At 36.3% G+C, this 23,210-nt stretch overlaps 2 protein-coding genes across 8 annotated transcripts in view; both read left to right on the top strand.

Moving 5' to 3' along the window:
• Positions 1-376: 376 nt before the first annotated feature.
• LOC129417986 (saposin-C) overlaps positions 377-23,210 on the top strand; it is a 32,212-nt gene continuing 9,378 nt past the window's right edge. Inside the window, exons 1-4 of one of the 7 annotated variants that reach the window (XM_073869957.1) lie at positions 377-560; positions 16,170-16,234; positions 16,407-16,511; positions 16,597-17,060. In XM_073869957.1, the coding sequence (XP_073726058.1) occupies positions 518-560; positions 16,170-16,234; positions 16,407-16,511; positions 16,597-16,755 (372 nt within the window). In that variant the 5' untranslated portion in view covers positions 377-517 and the 3' untranslated portion in view covers positions 16,756-17,060. Of the gene's footprint in view, positions 561-701; positions 767-924; positions 1,030-1,126; positions 1,610-15,868; positions 16,010-16,169; positions 16,235-16,406; positions 16,512-16,596; positions 17,061-19,562; positions 20,158-20,294; positions 20,354-23,210 lie in introns of those variants that run through there. The other 6 variants (XM_055172894.2, XM_073869956.1, XM_073869955.1 and 3 more) reach the window with 6 other exon arrangements.
• Positions 7,433-8,780, top strand: LOC129417985 (antimicrobial peptide NK-lysin-like). The gene is made up of 4 exons (XM_055172893.2): positions 7,433-7,630; positions 7,988-8,046; positions 8,254-8,358; positions 8,455-8,780. The coding sequence occupies exons 1-4, from the start codon at positions 7,591-7,593 to the stop codon at positions 8,626-8,628; spliced, it is 378 nt and encodes a 125-aa protein (XP_055028868.2). The 5' UTR covers positions 7,433-7,590; the 3' UTR covers positions 8,629-8,780.

The raw sequence follows: 23,210 nt of genomic DNA, 5'->3' as shown, positions 1-23,210 counted from the left end.
ATATGCAGATTCGTTTTGAAAAACGAATTAGTCATTTAGAGAAATTCAAATTTTATTTTTTTATATGAAAAAATTACAGAGGTCCGGACCTCTGTGACCTCATAGCTGGCTACGGCCACCCTATGGATGAGTTTGCTTATGAAAGCTTTTATAAGATAATGAAAATTAAAAATATATATATTATGTAACGATATCCATGTAAAGGAACCTGTAACAATAAAATAATAACTGTACTCTTGAGTACGAGTATTTTAAAATGTAATGTAAGTTAACTACAAGTATAGATTTTTGGAATCTGATTACGTAATCCAGATTACAAGTAATCAGTTACTACCCATCTCTAATAACGAAGGTGGTTGTCAAAAGTCTCACTTAGACTATATATGTTTGTGGTTTAGAGGTGTAAAAAAGAGCAATACAAAAGATCTTCCGATCTTAAATTAACACGGTTTGTCCAGTCTTATAGTTTTGATCAGTCTTAAAGTGTTCAGACTCGCTTTGGGCTTTGACAAGCAAGATGCTACGATTTATCGTCCTCGTAACCCTGCTGGTATCCTCAGGTAAAATTTCACTGATAATGATCTATTAATCTTTCATGTGTGGACCATCTTAAATATTGTCTTAACTGATACTAGATGGGCTTTGCTAGTTTGTTATTATATCTTGTTAGGGATCTTGATACATTCTTCACTTTTTCTCAGTGTGCGCTTTTCAGCGGGAGATCCACAACAGTAGCTTCACTGAAAAAGAAATTGAAGAAATCTCTGTGAGTTATTTTTTAACAGATAGTTGTGTGACAATACGATGTCTATTTTTTAACATTTACACGGTCGTCCTGTTGTGTAGCAATATTTAAAACCTCCAAGTTTTGAAAGGGCCAGATGTGCTTATAGTCAGCTGATATATTGTGATCTGTATTGACAGGCTGAATTTTTGGCCAAAACAAGCCATGGGTTCCCTGGAATGTGCTGGGCGTGCAAATGGGCTATGGGCAAGATAAAGAAACATATCTCTGTTACTACAAATAAGGTGCGTGTGTTTGTATTTAAATCCAATATTACAAAATCAATCAAATCTAGACTTTCTTTATTCTCTAATTTTAATTCTGTTTGTAACTCTTCCACAGGAAGCCATTAAAGCGATGCTCGGTAATGTCTGTAATGAGATCGGGTTCCTAAAGTTTCTCTGCAGGGGTCTTGTGTCCAGGTTCATGGGAACTCTGATTGAAGAGCTTTCCACCACTGATAATCCCGCGACGATCTGCTCTCACATCGGAGTCTGTTAGTCTAAACATTCAGGGTTTTTTTTTTATAAGCAAAGACAAAGTAAGGCATTCCTATCTGGATAATCCACATAAGGCAAAAACGCTGCATTTAAGCAACAGCTGTTTTTTAAGAAGTTAAAAATGATTTGTTAAATGATAATTTGGTAATGGTGTAATCTTATGATGATGCATATTACAAAGACATGTTAAATTTTTAAAAAAAATATTGTATGATGTAAACATACTGTAAACAAACACGCTGCATGTAATTCTGATTGATTGCTTGTTTATTCTCAATAGTTGCAAATGCTAATAAAAGTCTGCAAAGCTCCAAGTGCATTTGAGATAATGGTGTTGCTTATTGTGTCTTAGAGATATATTTTGTATTAAACTGAAATATACAATATGAAAGTGTGACATGCTTGCAACACATACTCAAAATGTGACCTCTGCATTTAACCCATCCCAGTGAGTAGTGAACATATATAATGCAAGGTGTGAACACGCACGCACGCACACACAGCAGTAGGCGGCTAGCACCCGGGAGCACATGGGGTTAAGGTGCCAAACTGCCAGTTGTTAGACTTGAACCAGTATTTCTTGGGTTACAAGCCAGTGTCTCTAACCACTAGGCTATGACTGTATAATATTACTGAAAAGTGCCCATCCCTATAATCATTAATAATTTATTAAATACATTACATTCATTTACTTCTTAAAATAAACAGGTAAAAATTAATAAATAAATATCCTTAAACTTTTTCTGCAATGTATACCTTCAAACTGGTGCTTTTATAAATAGATGTACAATAATTATATCAAAATTTCGGTTTCAGACTGAATTCTTATTTTAGTGCATCACTATGGAAGGGATAATCCACAGCTAGCCATGCATTAAAGCAGTGCTTCTCAAATAGTGGGGCGGGACCCCCTGGGGAAAAATACTTTTTCAGGAAGTTCTTTTTTTGCACTGTCACTTAAAGACATTACACCCCAATCACACTGATAAGCCGCTTGAATTTTTATTATTATTTATTGATTATATTAAATTTAATTTTTCAGTATCAAACGGTCAAAAAATATTATACTTTGAACAAGGGTTGATTTTTTTCAGGCAAATTGATGCATTTTAAGTCTTTTCTGTTACAGACTAAAAAACACTGTTAATAAAGTTATTCTTTGCTGTAAGTTGATCGATATTTCTTTTTTTGTGTTTTCTTTAATGTTAATAAGGATACAATGTTTTGCAGATGTGTCATTTTATAGATAAATTATACTATTTACAGTCGCGGCGGAGAGTTGGGGGGGCACGAAATGTTTACTTCTTCCTAGGGGGGGGGGGGGGGGCATGACAGAAAATAATTTAGAAGCACTGCCTTAAAGGAACAGTATGTAGGTTTTTGGCCAAAACCGGTACTGCAATCACAAAACGTGTGGCCAAAACTGGTACTGCAATCACACAACTGGTAGCCAATACACAAAATGACAACATAAACATCAGTTGAGGGCTGCAACTCCACTTTTTAAATGACAATATCCTGGCCATACCACTGTTGTCAGTGTTATAAGTGTTTGAAATGAAAATCATTTCTTAATGTCTAGTGACATATCAGGGTCATTTTATGATTAATTGATATAAATTTCTTACATACTGTTCCTTTAAAGGATTTTAATGCACGACGTAGAGGCGAAAAACCACCCGAGGCGTAGCACTTTAAAGAGAGATGCACGCACGCATCTCTCTCTTTTTCTCTCAAAGTCTTGTGCCTGGGCCCATTTCTCAAAATTGCCATAATTACCATACAAATTAAACGATATGCAAAAATCATCAATTTTGTCTACCTAAATATATGTCTCTCACTCAGTTTGCAAGTGTAACTGTGTTACTATGGTTACCAATGTTTATAGTAGCGGATTAATTTCTGACTGTAATCAAACTGACTGGAACTACCTGTGCATTAAACGTTTTAATGCATACCTTCCAGCCAATCAGAATCGAGTATTTAAACAGACCATGCGCAGTTTTATTAACATACTTACTTTATGGCACAGGAATTTCTGCAACTTTTACCACAGCTGTCATGACCTTTATTTGCTGCTGACATCTGCTGGTCAAAGCTTGTAAATGCAACCAGAACCCAGTTTGACAAACATACCGCAGCTGCAGTAAATGTAGTAAGACTATAATATAAGCATGTCAAATTGAAAATATCCTTGCTATTTAAAGCTGTATAGTACTCTCTGTATAATAGGCAAACCAGTTGAATTAGTTTTTCTGAATTGACTATTTATAGGTATGTGTTAATGTAAAATGATCATTTTTGTTTCACTCTGCCAACTGCCGACAACCTTTCTGTCACGTTCCTAATAAAAAATTATTTGCATTTATTTACTGTAAACTGAAATGGAGAAAACATAGTCCAAATAACAAAAAAGCTACAGTGTTTTCTCTTGAATAGTGCAGAGAAAACAAGTTGAAAATGTATTTCTCAGTAACAAAATGCTAATGTCTTTTATGGGAGGCCATTCTTAATCACATCTTTAATGTGTCTTTGGTACCACTCACATATTGCTGTTGGGTGACTTAATGTCGCTCATGAGTCTTGCTTTTGTTGAAATTCAACAGACACTAATCATCATTTCTATATTCTCTTAATTTTTTAACATACTTTAATAAGGGTGTGCCACCTTAAATATCACACTGAACATAGTGTACACTGCTGTTATGAGTTGTGTGAGAATTTTTTTTGCAAGAACAGAGTAGGTAGTTGTCAAAAGTCTCACTTGGACTATATATGTTTGTGGTTTTGAGGTGTGAAAAAGATTAATACAAAAGACTTTATCAGCTTGGGGTTTCGCTTTGGGGTTTGCCAAGCAAGATGCTACAATTTATCATTCTTGTTAATCTGCTGGTAAAATTCCACTGATAATTATTTATTAATCTTTCATGTTCATGAGAAATGAGGAGGACAGCTGACATATGACAATAACAGTTGAACAGAGAGTGTTACAAAGGTTGTGCAGAAGCGATGGGAAGTTGATATTGTTGAGTTGTGTGAGAGAGTGAGTAGCACAAAGTTCCTGGGTGTGCACATTTCAAATGTTTCGTGACTATAACATGACTTGCCGTGAGATTTCTAACCACGCATAAGCGTTATTTTCTCAAAACACAAGCATGTACATAGATCAGCACAGTTTGCATGATGCATAGTTGGTCATAACATGTATGTAGCCCGTCATGTGTGTGGTTCCTTTTTTCAAAATATGTGTTCGGCGCATCGAGAGATCCTGTGTGCATCACTAGTCTTGTCAAAATAAGTGCCTGCTGCAGACGCGTCTAAAGGGTTTATGATAAAAGAGCATTTGCCAGATACTCACATAATCTCATGCGTAATCAAAGTTTATTGTTAAGGGAGTGTCTTGCGTGTATTTTGTGGATGTGAGCATTTCTTTTATCATAACCGGTTTTGACGCGTGTGCAGCAGGCACTTATTTTGACCAAACATGTGATGCACATGGTTTACATGACACAACAAACATATTTTGAAAACACAAACACACATGACACTTCGAATAAACGCCCCTCAGATGAGCAGTCATGAGCCGTCACTGCCCCAGAGAGTTAATAGACTTGTTTGACTTCAAAAAACAACATGATCTCATGGAAAATCGTTTTATAATCACTGTCCATGGCACGAAATTTAGCTTGGAAGCACGGATGTCTTTTTCGTGTCATTTCTATAAATGAAGAGTTTCGTTGCAAAACGAGATAAATCCATTTTTTAACATTTTTGTCAAAGCATGTTTATTATTATGTTATCATGTTATTATTTTGTTTTAACATGCACGCTGCATGTAATTCTGATTGATTGATTGTTTATTCTATATAATTGCAAATGCTAATAAAAGTCTGCAAAGTGTATTTGAGATAATGGTGTGGCATACTGTGTCTAAGAGAATGTAAAATAATGTATTTTTGTATTAAACTCAACTATCTGAATACAAAATGAAAGTGTGACGTACTTGTCAATATGCAACACGTTCTCGAAATGTGGCCTCTGCATTTAACTCATCCCAGTGAGTAGTGAACATACATACTGCAAGTCATGAACACACACACACACACACACACACACACACACACACACACACACACAGAGCAGTGGGCGTTACAAGCCCGAATCTCTAACCATTATGACTATAATAATACTGAAAGGTCCCCATCTACAATCAATAATAATATAATTATTCATTAAATACATCACATTCATTTACTTTTTACATCTTTTCAGTTCTTCCCTATAATAAACAAGTAAAAATAAATAAAAATACTTTTCTGCAATGTATAAAATGCCTTCAAACTGGTGCTTTTACAAACAGATGTATCAATTGTTCAGTTTTAATCCAAATTCTTATTTCAGTGCACCACTATAGCAGTTTTAACTTGTTTGACTCTGTGGACCCTGTACCGGGTCCAGAATTATTTTATTTTGACTTAATATAAAATATTTCTTTAATTTTTAATGGACCCAGTACCACATATGAGATACTGTTTGAAAGCTTAGACTCTCTACTTTCTGCAGATATGCATCACTTTGAGAAATCTTTTACTGTAAGAAAGTTATTTACACTTAATTTACACTATCACCCCCCACAATTTTTTATATGATTTAATATTCACATATTTCATATTTTTCAAATATGACAAACATGGACAAGTCTTATATCAAATGAAAGCTCTCACTCTCAGGAATAAGGCTACATCGTTATTTTTTCTATTGTCATCACATATCCAACAATCGTCGAATGAATAATGAGGTAAAAAATCATCTTTTGTAAACATATGGGAAACTTTAGTGTGAACTGCCTCAGATATCACAGATAGCCACAAATGATACACCATCTTTTCTCTTAGGTCCTACTCTAAAAAATGAGTCCATTCACAGCATTTTCTTTGGTTGTGTGCATGAATAATCCCTTGCTATTTATTATATGTGCAAAACAAAAAAATATATATTTATATGAAAAATGTATTTTCGCACCCTTCAGTAAAATAAGAATAACTTTTGAATGCGACATGCTAAAGAGTTCATTCTTTTTTTGGGTGTTTACTGTCTGCTCCTGCTAACAACCAAAACTGTCTACAGTCTACTAGAGCACCCAGAACCAGAGTTATACACTATCAAAGACAGTATTTACAACATAAAAAAGACAATTTGGTGTTTCATCATATGAAAAACAACAAAAGTAACACTATTTGTCACAAACAGCAGCTTTATATGTAACTTCAAAGGGTTTTCTGCAAAATGATATAAAGATATTGCATTTATTCCACTGTATGTGGTTATGGGAGCACTTCAAATATGTTTAGGCTGAAATTAAATACAAAAAGGGTATTATTCCTCCCATCAGTTGGAGTAAAATTTTGCATTTATAATGATAGAGAAAAAAATCCTTTTTCCTCTGTAAGCTGGCAATTGCTGGAATCAAACAAGGTGGAGGTTTCGTTACCAAACAGGGCCAGAGTTATACACTTGTAAATACAGACTTTAGAAAAAAAACATCAAAAAGCGCCTATTTATTTTTTGTGTTTATTAGAGGACTGACAACACATACAACCATGTTGAGCACTTTTAACAGTGTTTTATGTAATTTCAAAGGGTTTCCTGTAAATAATACCAAACTTTTGTATGTGGGTATGGGAAGCTTTTGAAATTGGGTAGGCCAAATCCAGGCGGAAATCCCCAAAATAGCCTCAGAGTTAATAAACAAATGCACCAAATGCAAATCTCTTTTTTCCTTCACATTTACTTCATGGCACAGGAATTTTTGCAACTTTCAGCACAGCTATCATGACCTTTATTTGCTCTTGACATCTGCTGGTCAAAGTTTGTAAATGCAACCAAAACCCAGTTTGACAAACCTAGTAAACTTAGTAAAGACTATAATATAAGTATGTTAAAATAATACCCTTGAAATAAGCAAACCAGTTGAATTAGTTTGCTTGTTTTTCAAATATATAAGCTAAAAACTGCTCTGTGGTTCATTTTGACACGGTCTTAGTTAATACATTTTTTTAACAAGGGTGTGCCAGCTTGAATATCACACTGAACATATAGTAGGGTGTAGTAGGCTATACTGCAATTATGAGATGTGATGAAAAATATCAACTCTGGTAGAAAGCTGTCAAAAGTCTCACTTAAACTATATATGTTTGTGGTTTTAGAAAAAGAGCAATACAAAAGATCTTCTCAGCTTAAATTAACACAGTTTTGATCAGTCTTATAGTTTTCATCTTAGTGTTCAGATTCGCTTTGCCAAGAAAGATGCTACGATTTATCATCCTCTCCCTGCTGGTATCCTCAGGTAAAATGATAATATCTATTAATCTTTTATATGTGTGTTTTGCTTAAAAAGCTCATACTTACATTTTTAATGGAGAAGTTAGTTAATATTGCAGGTAATCTGCTTTACCACGATAGCTATCCTAAATTCAGCATGTTTCCAAAACTACCGTACACTGATAATCAGCGTCTCTGGGATTAGTTTTTTAGTGATGGAAACTGATTAATCCAGACTAGACTATTTTTAATTTTGGCAGAGTAACTTTATATAAACTTTTCATTAAACTGTTTCACACCAGTCTGACGTTCTTGTTTTACTTGATGTTATGTTCAGTTCTTTCATTAGGGATTATGTTATGTTCTTCACTTATTTTTTCAGCGTGCGCTCTTCAGTGGGAAATCTACAGAGAAGACTCGACTGGAAATGAAGAAAGTTCTGTGAGTTAATCATGAACATCTACTACAATATTTTACATTAAGGGCCTATTTGCATGCATATATACTTTACAATATCTGTAATGCACAATTGATTGATATGCATATGACGAAAATACATTATGGACTATTAACGCTCCAGTCGGGCTGGTGAAATTACCATTAACAGCAATAAATAATCATTCAATACCAATGTATATTTCTTGTTAGGGTGAAGTCATGGTCAAAATGAACCAAAAGCTTCCTGGAGTATGCTGGGCATGTAAGTGGGCTATAAAGAAGGTGAAGAATAAGATCTCCAATGGCGTAACCCAGGTCGGCGTGCTCACATTAAAGATAGTAATTATTATACAATCAACACTGGACTGGTTCTTCTTCTAATTCTGACCTTTTTCTGTCACTTTTCTACAGGACGCCATTAAAAGGCAGCTAGCAAGCGTCTGTGATCAGATTGGGTTCCTAAGATCTATGTGTAGAGGTTTGGTGAACAAGTACACGGGCGTTCTGATCGAAGAAATTTCAACGTCAGACAACGCAGCAACCATCTGTATGAACATTGGCGTTTGCAAGAAGAGAGCTTTGTAATGTTTTAAACTCTCAGGGGTGGTTTCCTGGACAGGGATTAGACTAAAATAATGTTATATTTCCTAATTAAACTAAGGCCTAGTTAATCCCTTTCCGGAAAAAACATCATTCAGTGTTGAAAATATGGATTACCCAATAAAGTGTGAAGCATTTATGTGAGTGTTTGATCATTGGCTCAACCACGCTTGATTAATTATCAAGCAACCTGAACACCTTAAAAAGCTACTTCAGCTGTGTTTGAGTGGGGTTGGAGCTAAAATCTGCAGGACGCTAGCTAACTAGTAATGCGTCTTAAACCACCAACTTGTATATCGTAGGCAAAAAGCAGTAGGCGAGGTGAGAAGTATGTCAGAATTAGTATTCCAAAAACAGTAGGCGAAAAGTACCCGGATGACCTACTACTTCCGGTTACGGTAGATTTTGAAGTGTGCATACGACGGATACTTCACTATCCCATGATGCCCCGGGAGAGGAGTAATCTAACGAAGAAAAAGAGGTGTCGTCATATTAAGAAATTGCGAAAAGTGCTGGTACGACATGACGTGATGACTATGTATGTCAACAAGGCGGTTGTAGTATGTCCGAATCTCATTCATACTACCAGGATACTAACTTGATTACTTTAGCTCATCCTCTAGTGGCTTGGGTCGCTTGGGTTTGAGGTAACAACATAAAATTACATCCTAACCCAGCAAACATAGGTCGGACGGCAACGTCGTCTTCCCGGCCAAAAGGGGTCGCCGCAGGCAGCACAAATGTTGCACTATTGGCCCGAAATCAACGTCCTCTCCCCGTCCAAAATTAGTCGCGGCTGGACGGCACAAATAATTTCCTTAAATGCATTTATATACGCTTGTATACATTTGTATATGTCTATATTTGTCTGAGGTTGCGTGTATTCAAAAATTTATGTACGGGTTTTATGTATTACGTCCATTTTTTAGATGTGCACAGACCGTGCAGAAAAGACGTGTGATTCACGGTCAGATGACGTCAAAGACATCGATTGGATTTTCATTTTGGAACTATTTTTCAACCATGACGAGACGTGACGGAGGGACGTATTTTCAACGGTAATCGGACGTCCAAATGTTTGCCCCAATTTAAACCCCAACATGGTTTAAAATAGGGATGTCCCAATCAGGTTTTTTCCCCTCGAGTCCAAGTCATTTGATTTTGAGGATCTGCCGATACCGAGTCCCGATCTGATACTTCTATAATACATAAAAAAAGAATAAAGAAGAGCGAAAAGAGAGCCTTATGTCATGATGCACGTGTTGCTGTTTCTGTGTGGATTCAAAAGGGTCTAACTCTTCAAAAGGGTCCGACTGTGATGTACCCGAGTCCTGATCGGGAGGTAACGTCCGATTCCGATTGAGTCTGAAACCACGTGATCGGATCGGGACATCCCTAGTTTAACAATAGACAAAACATGGAGCAACCTATATATGAAGGACTGGCGTATCATATATGCACGCAGTATGTATAGCACTATTTATACGCATTTTATGAGAATGGGTGATAATAATTAGAGTGTAGTTGCTTCACCGCCATGTTTAAAAAACTGACCTTGAGTCAGTCTACCATGTAAGGCCATGCAGTCATATTTCCACTAATGCTTTCCCCTACAAGCCCACCACAGTGAGAAAAGATGACAATAGTGTTGTTAAGAAACCAGGTGTCAGTTCATGAGAAATGAGGAGGACAGTTGACCCTTATGACACATGATAGAAAAACATTTGAGAAACAATTAAGGTTGCGCATAAGCGAAGGGAAGTTGACGTTGGTCTGTTGGTTATTTGTCAAACATTGTTGAGTTGTGTGGTTGAGGTGTTACTGTATATACGCATTTCTGATCATGGGGTCTATGACACACTTGAAGAAAACTATTGGGTTTGCAGAACATAAACCAATTTTAACAAACTTATTAAGTTCAGAATAATATATTACAGGGGCTTTCTTAAATTAAATTAACATCTCTCTCAATAAGTTAAATCCTGTAGAACATTGCATAAACAGCCTAAAAGGTCATGGGTTTGATCTCCAGGAAAACAAACATACTGATAAAACTGTATGATCTGTAATGCACTGTAAGTCGCATTGGATTAAAGTTTTTCCCAAAATGCATACATGTAAAACACTGTTAGACCCAACAATTTTAAATTAAATAACCCAGCAGTGTTTAGAGCCCAAAAATGCTCACTGAAGTTCAGATTGTGGGCATGAGATGGCATACAGTGAGGAGATTGAACTACTGGCAGGGTGGTGTAAAAGCATAACCTGGCTCTTAAAGCTCACATATCACACGCTGTTTCTGCATTTCTGATGTTAATCTTTAGTACCTATAGAGTATTACATCCTTTATATCTCTGAAGAGTCTTTAGTTTAATTAGATTTATAAAAGACAAATTAGCTTTACCGATTCTTTCCGATAATGTACGAAAATATGAAGAAGGAGTTACGAGCTGCGGGAGGAGCGAGTATAAGTCATGCAACACTATACAACACTGTTTAAATTATGATTCACTAAATGTTTGTGTCATTTATATAATATGCACGTGCCTATTTCCAACATAAGACAGAACTCTTACTTACCGCATGCAACTCATGACCCGGTTGGGACTCTTCAATGAAATCCAGCGCATCAAACACAGACGCAAAACTCCGCTGCTACCCCAGATAATAAACTATATCCATTGTTTCCATAAGGCTGTGAGCAGTGGACTAAGCCATTGGTTGCAATTCGCAACCTCACCACTAGATGCCGCTGAAATTTACACACTGCACCTTTAAGTACATTAACGTACTATTACTCAAGTAAAAGTACACGATTTTAATGTAATTAGGTATTAAATAAATTTTAATATGCATTATTAAAGAATACACAGTATGATTATATGGTTTAGACTGTACCCTGCAAAAAAAAACAGCATGGACCAACATGGGAATTATGCTGGTCTATGCTGGTTTGATGCTGGTTTAGCTGTTGCTGATGCTGGTTTAGCTGGTGCTAATGCTGGTGCTGATGCTGGTTTGGTGCTGGTTTAGCTGGTGTTCACTAGCAAACCAGCACCAAAACACAACATATGCTGGTCTTGCTGGTATACTGTTTTTTTTCAGCAGGGTAGTGAAGTAACATTTTTCCCAATACACACATCCTAAAAAAGCACAGATGCTTGGAAAATGTAACGAATGTAACTAGTATTGTCCACCTCTGCTATCAAGTCCAAGTACATTTAATTTAAGCTGATAATAGTCAGTTTTACTGGCATTTTCGCAGCAGCCCCTATGAAAACCAGCCATTTTGTTGCACGTTTTGCCACTCAACCCGGCGAGCTCTCGCGTGGTCACGTGGAAAAGTGACGTCAATGTACACCCTCTATTTCTGCAACTTTTACCACAGCTGTCATGACCTTTATTTGCTGCTGACATCTGCTGGACAAAGCTTGTAAATGCAACCAGAACCCAGTTTGACAAACATACTGTAGCTTAGATTGTAACCTAGTAAATTTAGTACTGCATAATAGGCAAACCAGTTGAATTAGTTTGCTTGTTTGACAAACAGCCATATACACCCATGGGAAATATTAAAAGACCACTTCAGGATTATTTTTAGTTTTTCTAAATTGACTATTTATAGGTATGTGTTAATGTAAAATGATCATTTTTGTTTTATTCTGCCAACTACCGACAACATTTCTGTCAAGTTCCTAATAAAAAATTGCATTTATTTACTGAGAAAATAATGGGAAAACATAGTCCAAATAACAAAAAAGATACTGCAGAGAAAACAAGTTGAAAATGTATTTCTCAGTAACAAAATGCTAATGTTTTTTATAGGAGGCCATTTTTAATCACATCTTTAATGTGTCTTTGATACCACTCACATATTGCTGTTGGGTGACTTTATTACGACAATTTCAGCATTTTTAAAACATTTTCCACAGCTGTATTAAAAACTGGTTTTTGGTTCACTTTGACATGGTCTATAAATTATATATATATATAATTTATATATATATCACAATGAACATAATGTATAACAAAAAAGGTGGTTTTAAAAGTCTCACTTGGACTATATATGTTTGTGGTTTTGAGGTGTGAAAAGGATTCATACAAAAGATTTTATCAGTTTGATTAGTCTATAGTGTTCACACTCGCTTTGGGGTTTGTCAAGCAACAATTTATCATCCTTGTATGGTATCCTCAGGTAAAATTGCACTGATAATTATTTATGAATCTTTCATGTTCATGAGAAATGAGGAGGACAGCTGACATATGACAATAACAGCTGTGCAGAAGTGATGGGAAGTTGACGTTGGTCTGTTGGTTATTTGTCAAACATTGTTGAGTTGTGTGGTTGAGGTGTTACTGTATATCAGCATTTCTGATCATGGGGTCTATGACACACTTATAAAGAAAACTATTGGGTTTGCAGAACAGAAACCGATAACTTATTAAGTTTAGAAAACCCTTAATGATGATGATAATACATTACAAAGGTTTCCTTAAAAAATCTCTCTCAATAAGTTAAATCCTGTTGGTAGAGCATTGCATAAACAGCCTAAAAACAGCCTCTTGCATACACACTGTTAGACCATTTGTGCGCCAAGCGCACGGTAGAAAAGGGTTGTTCGTATTCTCCTAATGAGTAATGGGTGTGTTTTGGGCATAAGGTGCAATAAACCAACGAGAGTCTTATCTCTCATCCCCTTTAAAAGCCAGTTGTGCTGGCGCTATTTAGATGACGGACTTTGTAAACTGAAAAACTAAGTGGAGGAAGAAGACCACCATATTTTTTGGATTAAAACCTTTAAAAGCCGTTTTCTTTCAGTCATAGCTGTAAAAATAGCAGGCTTTTAATTGCTGTAAATGTATTGATATCCTACATAATCATTGTTATCTCATAAAAAATTTTTTGCGAATATGCAAGAAAAGGTTTGAACTCTAAAAATACAAACAAGAGATAAAGAATTTACAAACGTGTGGAGAGCCGAAGCGTTTCAGCACTTGGACAGCGCAATGAGATTTTTAAAAAACATTACTTAAAATGTTTCTCATCTCACCATATCCACAGGTAAAGAGTCATCACATACAATAAATCCATAGGGTACCATTCAAAAAACATTTAAAAACAGATGCATTTGTTAAAGCATAGCATTTATTTACTTACCAGGCTACAGGTGAAGCAGCTCTTTATGCCTTCTAACGTCTCATAATCAGTCCTCATTTATGTCCAAGAGACTCAATAATAATCTTTTACATTCAATCTTTTAATCTTTCATATTTAAAAGCCTTTTTGTGCTACTGGGCATTCATGCATGTGATAAGCAAACTCGCGTTGTCGTCCCGTTTATAGGCGCATATTACTAACACGGTCTTTAAATAACAAAAACAATATTGTGCCATAGACTTTATACTTTAGACCAGGTTTTTGTTGGTCAATGGTGTAGTCTATTTTAGTTGTCTCAAAATAGCAACGCGCCAACAATGCGTCTGAACAAACCTCGTTTTAAGACCAGAACGCCCATGGGTGCAAAATTGGGCGCAAATGCATTTGCTACTTAAACAACGTGGCACTAAATGTGAAAATGATAATTGGTCCAGTGGACACCAAAACAACCAAAGTCAGTTGTTCAAAACCTTTCTTTTTAGTAAACTCTGTGTACACAAACAATGTTCTCAATGCTCGTGTTCATGTGTAGAGATCCAGGTAATACTTCATAAAAGGTCACATGACTGATATTCATGAATAATTGGGTCCTTAGAGCTTTTATCAACCTAGAAAATGTGAAAAAGGTCAACCTAGTAACTTAGTTTTGGTAAACCATTCTCCACAAGCATGTGGAAAAAATAGGTAATTGAAATTCGTTTCTCCTTGTGATGTCAGAAGGGGATAATACCGCACCTTAATCTGCACTATCCAACCACGCCACTGCCATGTAGTGCAGAGATCAGCTCATTTGCATTATAAAGGACACACACACACATTTTTGCTCAAACCTACGAAGTGGCAATTTTAACATGTTATAATAAATTATCTTGAGTTAGAGCTTCACATACATACTCTGGGTACACCGAAGATTTATTTGACATCTTAAAAAAACCTTGTGAAATGTTCCCTTTAAGGCAACTCAATCGTGCATTTTAGTCTGCGACTAGGGCTGTTTCTCAATTCCAAGAACGCATAGAATGGACTTCCGTTCTCATGGATATCGGTCTTGGAAGAACCAACTCAGAAAGTCGCGAGAACACAGAACATACTTGTGAGAATTGAGATGTGTACGATCTTCCTGTTGGTCACCTGACCTCCGCCATTGTTTTGCCGCAATGACATCTGGGGCATAAAGCAATTTCAGCGCGCAAGTCTGCACTTGATGCATCCTCGATATCAAGAACACATCTGGGTATTTTCATGCGTCCTCTGTACTTGCGTTCTTGAGGATTGGAATTGAACTTCGACGGTTAATGATGACGTAAATCGAGGACGCAAGATTGCCGAAGAACGCATATTGAGAAACAGTCTGGGAAACCGCCCCATAGTGCTTATCGTGTAGTGTTATCTTTGTAAACCTAGTGCAAGAGAGTAATGCAATTTCAATTCTTTGTATGTGCTGCACATTAAATTGACAATAAAACAGACTTGAACTTGAACTTTTTTTGTGCAAAACCGTTTGGTCTGATTAAGATCAGCTCAGATTCCAGCAGACGTACATTCTGAACTAGCTGGTGACAAGAGCTTTAGGTAAACCCTAAGTGTGCACTATGTATTAAATAAACTACATATAAAATGTGCACGAGCTGCTTCAGAACATTTTACCTTCACACACTGTAAAAAAATATGCAGCATTTTTGTCAAATCAACATATATTTTATGTGAAATTAAAACATTTCAACTTGATTTTATGAGTTATGTCAACTTATCACAAGCCAAAACTTAAAATAGTAGGTTGAGTTGACTTGCAAATCCAAGTTGGTTTAACTGCATTTTTTTCAAATGCCCATTAATATTATATTCTCTAACCCCTCATAAACATTATTTTTTTCAAAAACACAAGTATGTACATAGATCTAATCATAGCATAGTTGTGCCGAATCACACATTGTGCGAAAATCACACATCGAACGTATAGTATGGTGTTTGCAATCATGAGTTGTGATAAAAAAACTATCAACTTTGGTAGAAAAGCAGTCGAAAGTCTCACTTAGACTATATATGTTTGTGGTTTTGGGATGGTGTGTGAAAAAGAGCAATACAAAAGATCATCTAAGCTTAAATTAAAACAGTTTTGATCAGTCTTATAGTGTTCAGACTCGCTTTGGGCTTTGCCAAGCAAGATGCTACGATTTATCATTTTCGTCACCCTGCTGGTATCCTCAGGTAAAATTTCACTGATAATGATCTATTAATCTTTCATGTGTGGACCATCTTAAATATTGTCTTAACTGGTACTAGATGGACTTTGCCAGTTTGTTCTTTTAGTTTATCTGGGGTTATACCGTATGTTAGGGATCATGATACGTTCTTCACTTTTTCTCAGTGTGCGCTCTTCAGCGGGAGATGGACAACGATGGTTTGACTGAAAAAGAACTTGAAGAAATCTATGTGAGTTATTTTTTAACAGATATCTGTGTGACAATACAATGTCTATTGATTTTTACATTGACACAGTCGAATTCTCAGTCGTTGTGTTGTGTAGCAATAGTTATAACCTCCAAAAGTTTTGAAAGGGCCAAAGGTGCTTATAGTCATATGAGACTCTGATTTGTATCGACAGGCTGAATTTTTGGCCAAAACAGGCCATAAGTTCCCTGGAATATGCTGGGCGTGCAAATGGGCTATGGGCAAGATAAAGAGACATATCTCTGTTACTACAAATAAGGTGCGTGTGTTTAGAATTAAATCCATTATTAGAAAAAAAATTACATCTAGATTTCTTTATTCTGTAATTTTATTTCTGTCCACAGGCAGCCATTAAAAGGATGCTCCATAATGTCTGTAATGAGATCGGGTTCCTAAAATATCTGTGCAGGGGTCTTGTGTCCAGGTTCTTGGGACCTCTGATTGAAGAGCTTTCCACCACTGATAATCCCGCGAAGATCTGCTCTCACATCGGAGTCTGTTAGTAAACATTAGTTTCTTTATTTTTTTGAATAAGCAAAGACAAAGTAAGGCATTCCTATCTGGATACTCCACATAAGGCAAAAGCGCAGCAATTAAGCATTAATGTTAATCACGCACAACAGCTGTTTCAAAAGTTAAAAATAATTTGTTAAATGATAATTCGGCAAAAGTGTAGTCTTACGATGATGCATATCACAAAGACATGTTTAATTTTAATATTGTATGATGTGAACATACTGTAAACAAACGCTGCATGTAATTCTGATTGATTGCTAGTTGCAAATGCTAATAAAAATCTGCAAAGCTCCGAGTGCATTTGAAATAATTTATTGTGCTTATTGTGTCTTGGAGATAATTTAAAATAATAAATTTTTGTATTAAACTGAAAGGTGTGATATGCTTGTCAAGTATACGCAAACTTGAAATGTGACCGCTGCATTTAACCCATACCAGTGAGTGATGAACATACATACACACACACGGGCGGCTAGCCCCTCAGCGCCTGGGGAACAATTGGGTTTAAAGGGATAGTTCACCCAAAAAACTGGCAACTCTTGGGTTACAAGCCAGAATCTCTAAGCACCAGTGTTGGGGTAACGCATAACAAGTAAATTGCATTATGTAATGATATTAAAGTAATCTGAAGTAACGAGTAAAGTAACGCCTTACTAATAAACTTAAAAAAAAGTAATGCAAGTTACTTTTCAGTTTAATTAATTTGATTTAAAAAAATTATGTACTGAATTAAACTAAACTTATACTATGGGCCTTTTGAATGCTTTATTCTGATTGGCGGAGAAATGTTCTATGGGTGTTGATTATTTTTCTGTAAACCACACACCTAACCTGTCAAATGTCTTAAAAATAGGCACCAGAGCGATGTTTGTGATAACCGTGGTATAAGAGGAATAATTGACTCTGGTCCTTTGAATTATAAGAAAATAATGCACACCTGGGATGTTGGGTATGCATTATTTACTATTATAAAACGGGCAGTTCTGGTTCTTCATTCTGATTGGTTGAAACGCGTTCTAAGCCGTGCTAAAATACCCCAGTAAACCCACGGTTCAGACCGCATTTCATAAGTATCACTGTGCCACTGTAGCTGCGTACTGATTTATAAAAAAAAAACACCACAGTCTTGAATCATATTTTTTATTTTTCTACAATTGCACAATTATGGCGATATCCAGATAAATGTCAATAAATATTGTTGAGTCATCTCGTCAATAAAGAGAAAACGTTCTCTGAGGAGTTTCTACCTCAAATTCACATCTCCGCTATTATCCACTGGGTGGCGATTTTACCCAACTTAAACACTGACGCATTCACTCAACACTAAAAACACTGTGTGTAAGATTTGATGGCTTTCAACTTTCTTACAAAAGTTCTTCACAAAAATGGAATTATCTCCGTTGCACAATATAAATGTTAATGTATAAATTAGATGAATGTTGATTTATGAAAATAAACACCACAGTCTTAAATCATATTTTCATTGTGTCTTTGCTCCGTCTGTGTTGGTTGGGAACTGCGTTCTGTTGCAACAATACTTGATTCTGAGGAACTACTTTGTTTGGCGGAAGACTAATATTTGTACTAATATAATTACAACTTATTTGTGTTTTATTTTATGAAACCCTGCTATGTATATTAAGTAACCGTTTTATAAAAGCAATAAGCTCCGCAAAGCAGTGGGGTTACAGTGCATTTTATAACAGCTAAGGGGGCTTCACGTCGTGCCTAACAACGCCCCTTACCTGTTATAAAATGCACTGGTAACCCACTGCTTCTTGGAGCTTATTGCTTTAATAATTCAATGGCCTGTCTTCAATTATTCCTTACATATTAACATTGAATTACACACTCAATTTCTGAATGCAGAACTTCTCTGTCATAAGAGATCAAACCTCAGCCAAGTAAGAAAAAGAAACATAAAAGTAATGTAAGGATTACTTTCCATGAGAAGTAACTAAGTAATGCGATACTTTTTTGGGGAGTAACTTAATATTGTAATGCATTACTTTAAAAACTAACTTTCCCCAACACTGCTAGCCAATAGACTATGACTGTATAAAATTACTGAAAAGTGTCCATCCCTTTAATCAATTTAATTTACTTTTCAGTTCTTCCAATCAATTTTTTGGTTTTAATCAAAAAAAAAAAAAAATCCAATATTTCAGTGCATCACTATAGCAGTTTTAATAAACATGACACTAACTGCAAATCTCAACTTTTTTTCTTCACATTTACTTTATGGCACAGAAATTTCTGCAACTTTTACCACAGCTGTCATGACCTTTATTTACTGCTGACATCTGCTGGTCAAAGCTTGTATAAAGCAACCAGTAACCCAGTTTGACAAACTTACCACAGCTTTATTTTTTAGATTGTAACCTAGTAAATGTAGTAAAGACTATAATATAAGCATTTCAAAATTAAAATACCCTTGAAATATATAGCTGTATAGTAGGCAGTTGAATTTGTTTGATTGTTTGACATAAAAAATGGCCATACAGCCGCAGATTTTTTTTCTAACTTAACCATTTATAGGTACTGTATATGTAAATGTAAAATGATCTTTTTTGTTTCATTCTGCCAACTACCGGCAACATTTCTGCCAAGATCCTCATAAAAATAATGTTTTTATTTGCATTTATTTACTGGAAATAGAAATGGGGAAAACATGGTCCAAATAAGCAAACTGCTAATGTTTTTATGTTTTTTTTAAACATACATTTTATAAAACAACCCTGATTTTAAATCACATCTTTAAATGTTTTTTTATAGCCACATTGCTGTTGTAAACCATGAGGTTTGTATTTGTTGTAATTCAACAGACACTGATCATCATCTCTACATGTATTATGACCATTTCAGTCCAAAGGCAAAACTGGAGTCGTCTCTTAATTTTTTAAAAAAGTGCTCTGTGGTTCACTTTGACATGGTCCTAAACCACGCTCGAGCCCACCCCTGCAAGCCGGCCAAAACCCGATTAACCAAACCTAGAGGGATCACACTAGTCAAACGAAGCAGGTTTTGGGGGTCAAACACGCCCAGAAACGGTTTGGATAGTGTGAGCATGCCCTTAAGTTGTTTCTAAGTGGACAATGAAGTCTATAGTATATTAGTAAATAAATGCATCACCTGGAATATCACACTGAACCTAAAGTATACTGCTATTACGATTTGTGTGATAAAATAGATTCTACCTTTGGTTAAACAAGTAACACATGCAGGAACAAATAAGGTGGTTGTCAAAAGTCTCGTTTGTGGTTTTGGGTGTGAAAAAGAGCAATACAAAAGATCTTCCGTGCATGAATTAACACAGTTTAATCTTAAAGTGTTCAGACCAAGCAAGATGCTACGATTTATCGTCCTCGTCACCCTGCTGGTATCTTCAGGTAAAAATCCACTGATAATACTCTATTAATCTTTCATGTGTGTGCTTTACTGTAAATGACCAGCTTTAATTTTAAGATTGTCTTTATTGGTATTAGATGGGCTTTGATCATGTTATCTTCTTCACTTATTTTCTCAGCGTGCGCTCTTCAATGGGAAATCTACAGAGAAGAAATGATTGCAAATGAAGAAAGTTCTGTGAGTTAATCTCAAGTTATAAATCTACACTACGTTCTTTTAGATTTAGAGACTATTTGCATGCTTACTTGCTTATAGATTACAATATTTGTATGCACAGGTGATATGCCTATAACGAAAAAAAAAATCATTTTATATTTAGACATTTAGCAGACGCTTTTATCCAAAGCAACTTACATAGATAAGGAAACAATCAAGCGATTTGTCATATGGAGGCAATAATACAAGATACAAGTTTTCCGAAACAATACTTGTTGAGAGAGAAAGAGAGTTAGATAAAGCTAATTTTTTTAGATAGAGGTGTGTCTACAGTCAGTATCAATTTGTCAAGCATATTTGGATAAGATGAGGTTTTAGTTGTTTTTTGAATGTAGTGGGAGATGTGGCTGATCAGAATGAAGGAAAATGAGAACGTGATTTAGTGCCCTTTTGTGAAGGTAAGACAAGGTGCCTCTCCTTTGCTGGACGCAAGATTTTGGATGGGGTGTAGGAATGCAGGGAAGTGTGAAAGTATGCTGGTGCAGTGGCAGTGAAAGTTCTGTAAAGCCCTTTTCACAAAGACATTCCAGAAAATACAGGCAAAAAATTGGATTTTTCCGGGATCGTTTGATTTTTTTGTTCATTCACACTGCCAATGATTTGTGGAAATTTGTGTGTGCCTTCACGGAGATTGGTCCCGGAAAAAGTCCTGCACTTTCTCCTCCGCAGTTTCTTAAGTTTTGCTTATTATTTCTCTCTCCAGAAACCACTTGCGTGCATTTTTGAAGCGTGTGACGTGTGATGCTGGTGAATGATTTCAGCTTCTGAGTGGATATTTGACGAGCTCCCTGATCTCTGCTTTAATACAGTTTTCAGACATTTCTCATCGTGATTGTTAATATGCTTTTAAAACCCCCTTTTTGAGGAGCTGAATGATATATCTTGTTGGGATGATGAACAGACATTTTTGTTTATAATAAGCTCAAATGAGCGCGTGAGGCGATATCATTTTATGCTGCTGATTGATCTCCGCTTCAGCTGTAAGTGACAAGCTAACTTACCTGATATCAGCTTCAGTCTAGTTTGCTGACATTTCTCGTTGTGAATGTTGATCTGCATGTAAATCCCTCTTTTTAAAGAGCTGAACCATAACTTTATTGTTGTGATGGCACGCCCATTACGGCATTGTTTCGGCTTCTTGTTCACACAGAGGGTATTCCGGATATCTTACTAGGTCCTCTTTTCGAGAGGGATCCCAGAAAATTTACGTTGTGTTCACACAGAGGCTTGTCTGGCAATTTTATGGGTATTTTGGGGACCAAAGTGCGGTGTGAATGAGGTTAATGTGAGCAGTCGTAGTAGCAGCAGTAGTATTTTCCTGATATTGTATAATGCAAATCCAAATGATCGCCAGAGGTGTAAAAAGTCAAAAATGTTACTCAAGGGAAAACTCAGAAATGTGAAAGTACAAGTACTGAGTGTAAATCGCCTGAAAAGTCCGCTCCCCTTCTCACTCTCATAATGGGAGAGGGAGGGTGTTACTGCGCAGAGTCGAAGTACTCCCAAAAGTGCTATTACGCCATAAAATATAGTTCCTCTTTTAAATCCGCTTAGAAAAGCGCTACGTTTTATTTTGTACCACCAAACTTGCTCGTATAACTACTCGTCTTAAATAGGAAAAACGTTGATGTGTTTGGTCACTTCTAACTTTATCTCTAAATGGTACAATTGAATGAATGGGGCTAAGCTAAATGCTATCGAAGCGTCGCAGCGCGATCCAGCGCTTACGTGCACGCACACAGATGATAGAGGGATGTATCAACAATTCTTAGTTAAGGTAATAACATATTTTAATATTGAAAATTAGTAGACTATTCCTTTAAGTAGAATGAAAACTAGAGATTCTTGTTTAAAGGATAATTCCGGTATTTAACACTTTGAGTCTCATTTCTGGTTTGTTTTGGATGAACTACAGTAATGGACACTGAAATTTTGACAATGGGTCGTGTCTTGACTTTTTGACTCGTTTTAAAGCGTCTCTTGACTGCTTCAGAATGGAAGTCAAGGGCCATGCACAAACATGGGTGGCAGTGGCTCAGTGGTTCATGTAGGTTGTCTACAAACCGGAAGGTTGGTGGTTCAATCCCCGGCTCCACCGCCGTCGGTGTATGAATGTGTGCTTGAATGGGTGAATGTGAGGCAAACTTGTAAACCGCTTTGGATGGCCATAGGTCTGTTAAAAGCGCTATATAAATGCAGTCCATTTACCATGTTATTAAAAAAACACTTAAAGTTCATTTTCAAAACTGTGCTACTCACCGAGTGGTTCGTGGTGTTACATTGCGCCGATATATTTGTTTTTAATCATCAACGAACACCACAAACCACTCGGTGTTGCTTTTTAAAATGCACGTTATAAACTACTCCAACTCATAATGATTTTAGATTGATAAGAACTTCCTACTGACCAAATGTCGAGATACACGCACAAGCTGTGCATGAAACACAGAATCGATTCAAAATCGATTTCAGATTTCATTTTTAATGGGACACGCGATTAATCATTATAGCCCTACTATGATGGTATCATCTGGGTGAAATGAGAAGAAAATGTTTGTGTCATCAGCATAGCAGTGTTAGGAGAAGCCATGTGCCTGTATAATAGATCCTAAGGATGTTGGAGAAAAGGAGTGGACCGAGCACTGATCCCTGAGGGACCCCATTGACTGATGGGCTGTGGATAACGTGCTCCATGACACCCTGAAGGCTCTATCGGAGAGATAGGATCTAAACCATTGAAGAGGAGTACCAGTGATCTTTAGCGACAATAGGGTGGCTACTAGGATCTGATGGTTGACTGTGTCAAAGGCTGCCGAAA

Source organism: Misgurnus anguillicaudatus, chromosome 7, assembly GCF_027580225.2.
Source record: "Misgurnus anguillicaudatus chromosome 7, ASM2758022v2, whole genome shotgun sequence".
NCBI classification, from domain to species: Eukaryota; Metazoa; Chordata; class Actinopteri; order Cypriniformes; family Cobitidae; genus Misgurnus; species Misgurnus anguillicaudatus.
This window is presented reverse-complemented; position numbering and strand designations above follow the sequence as displayed.

Coding starts and splice junctions, on each gene's coding strand:
- LOC129417985 (XM_055172893.2), top strand. CDS start 7,591: ATGCTACGATTTATCATCCTCTCCCTGCTGGTATCCTCAG. Junction 7,631..7,987: donor CTCCCTGCTGGTATCCTCAG/GTAAAATGATAA, acceptor TTATTTTTTCAG/CGTGCGCTCTTCAGTGGGAA. Junction 8,047..8,253: donor CTGGAAATGAAGAAAGTTCT/GTGAGTTAATCA, acceptor ATTTCTTGTTAG/GGTGAAGTCATGGTCAAAAT.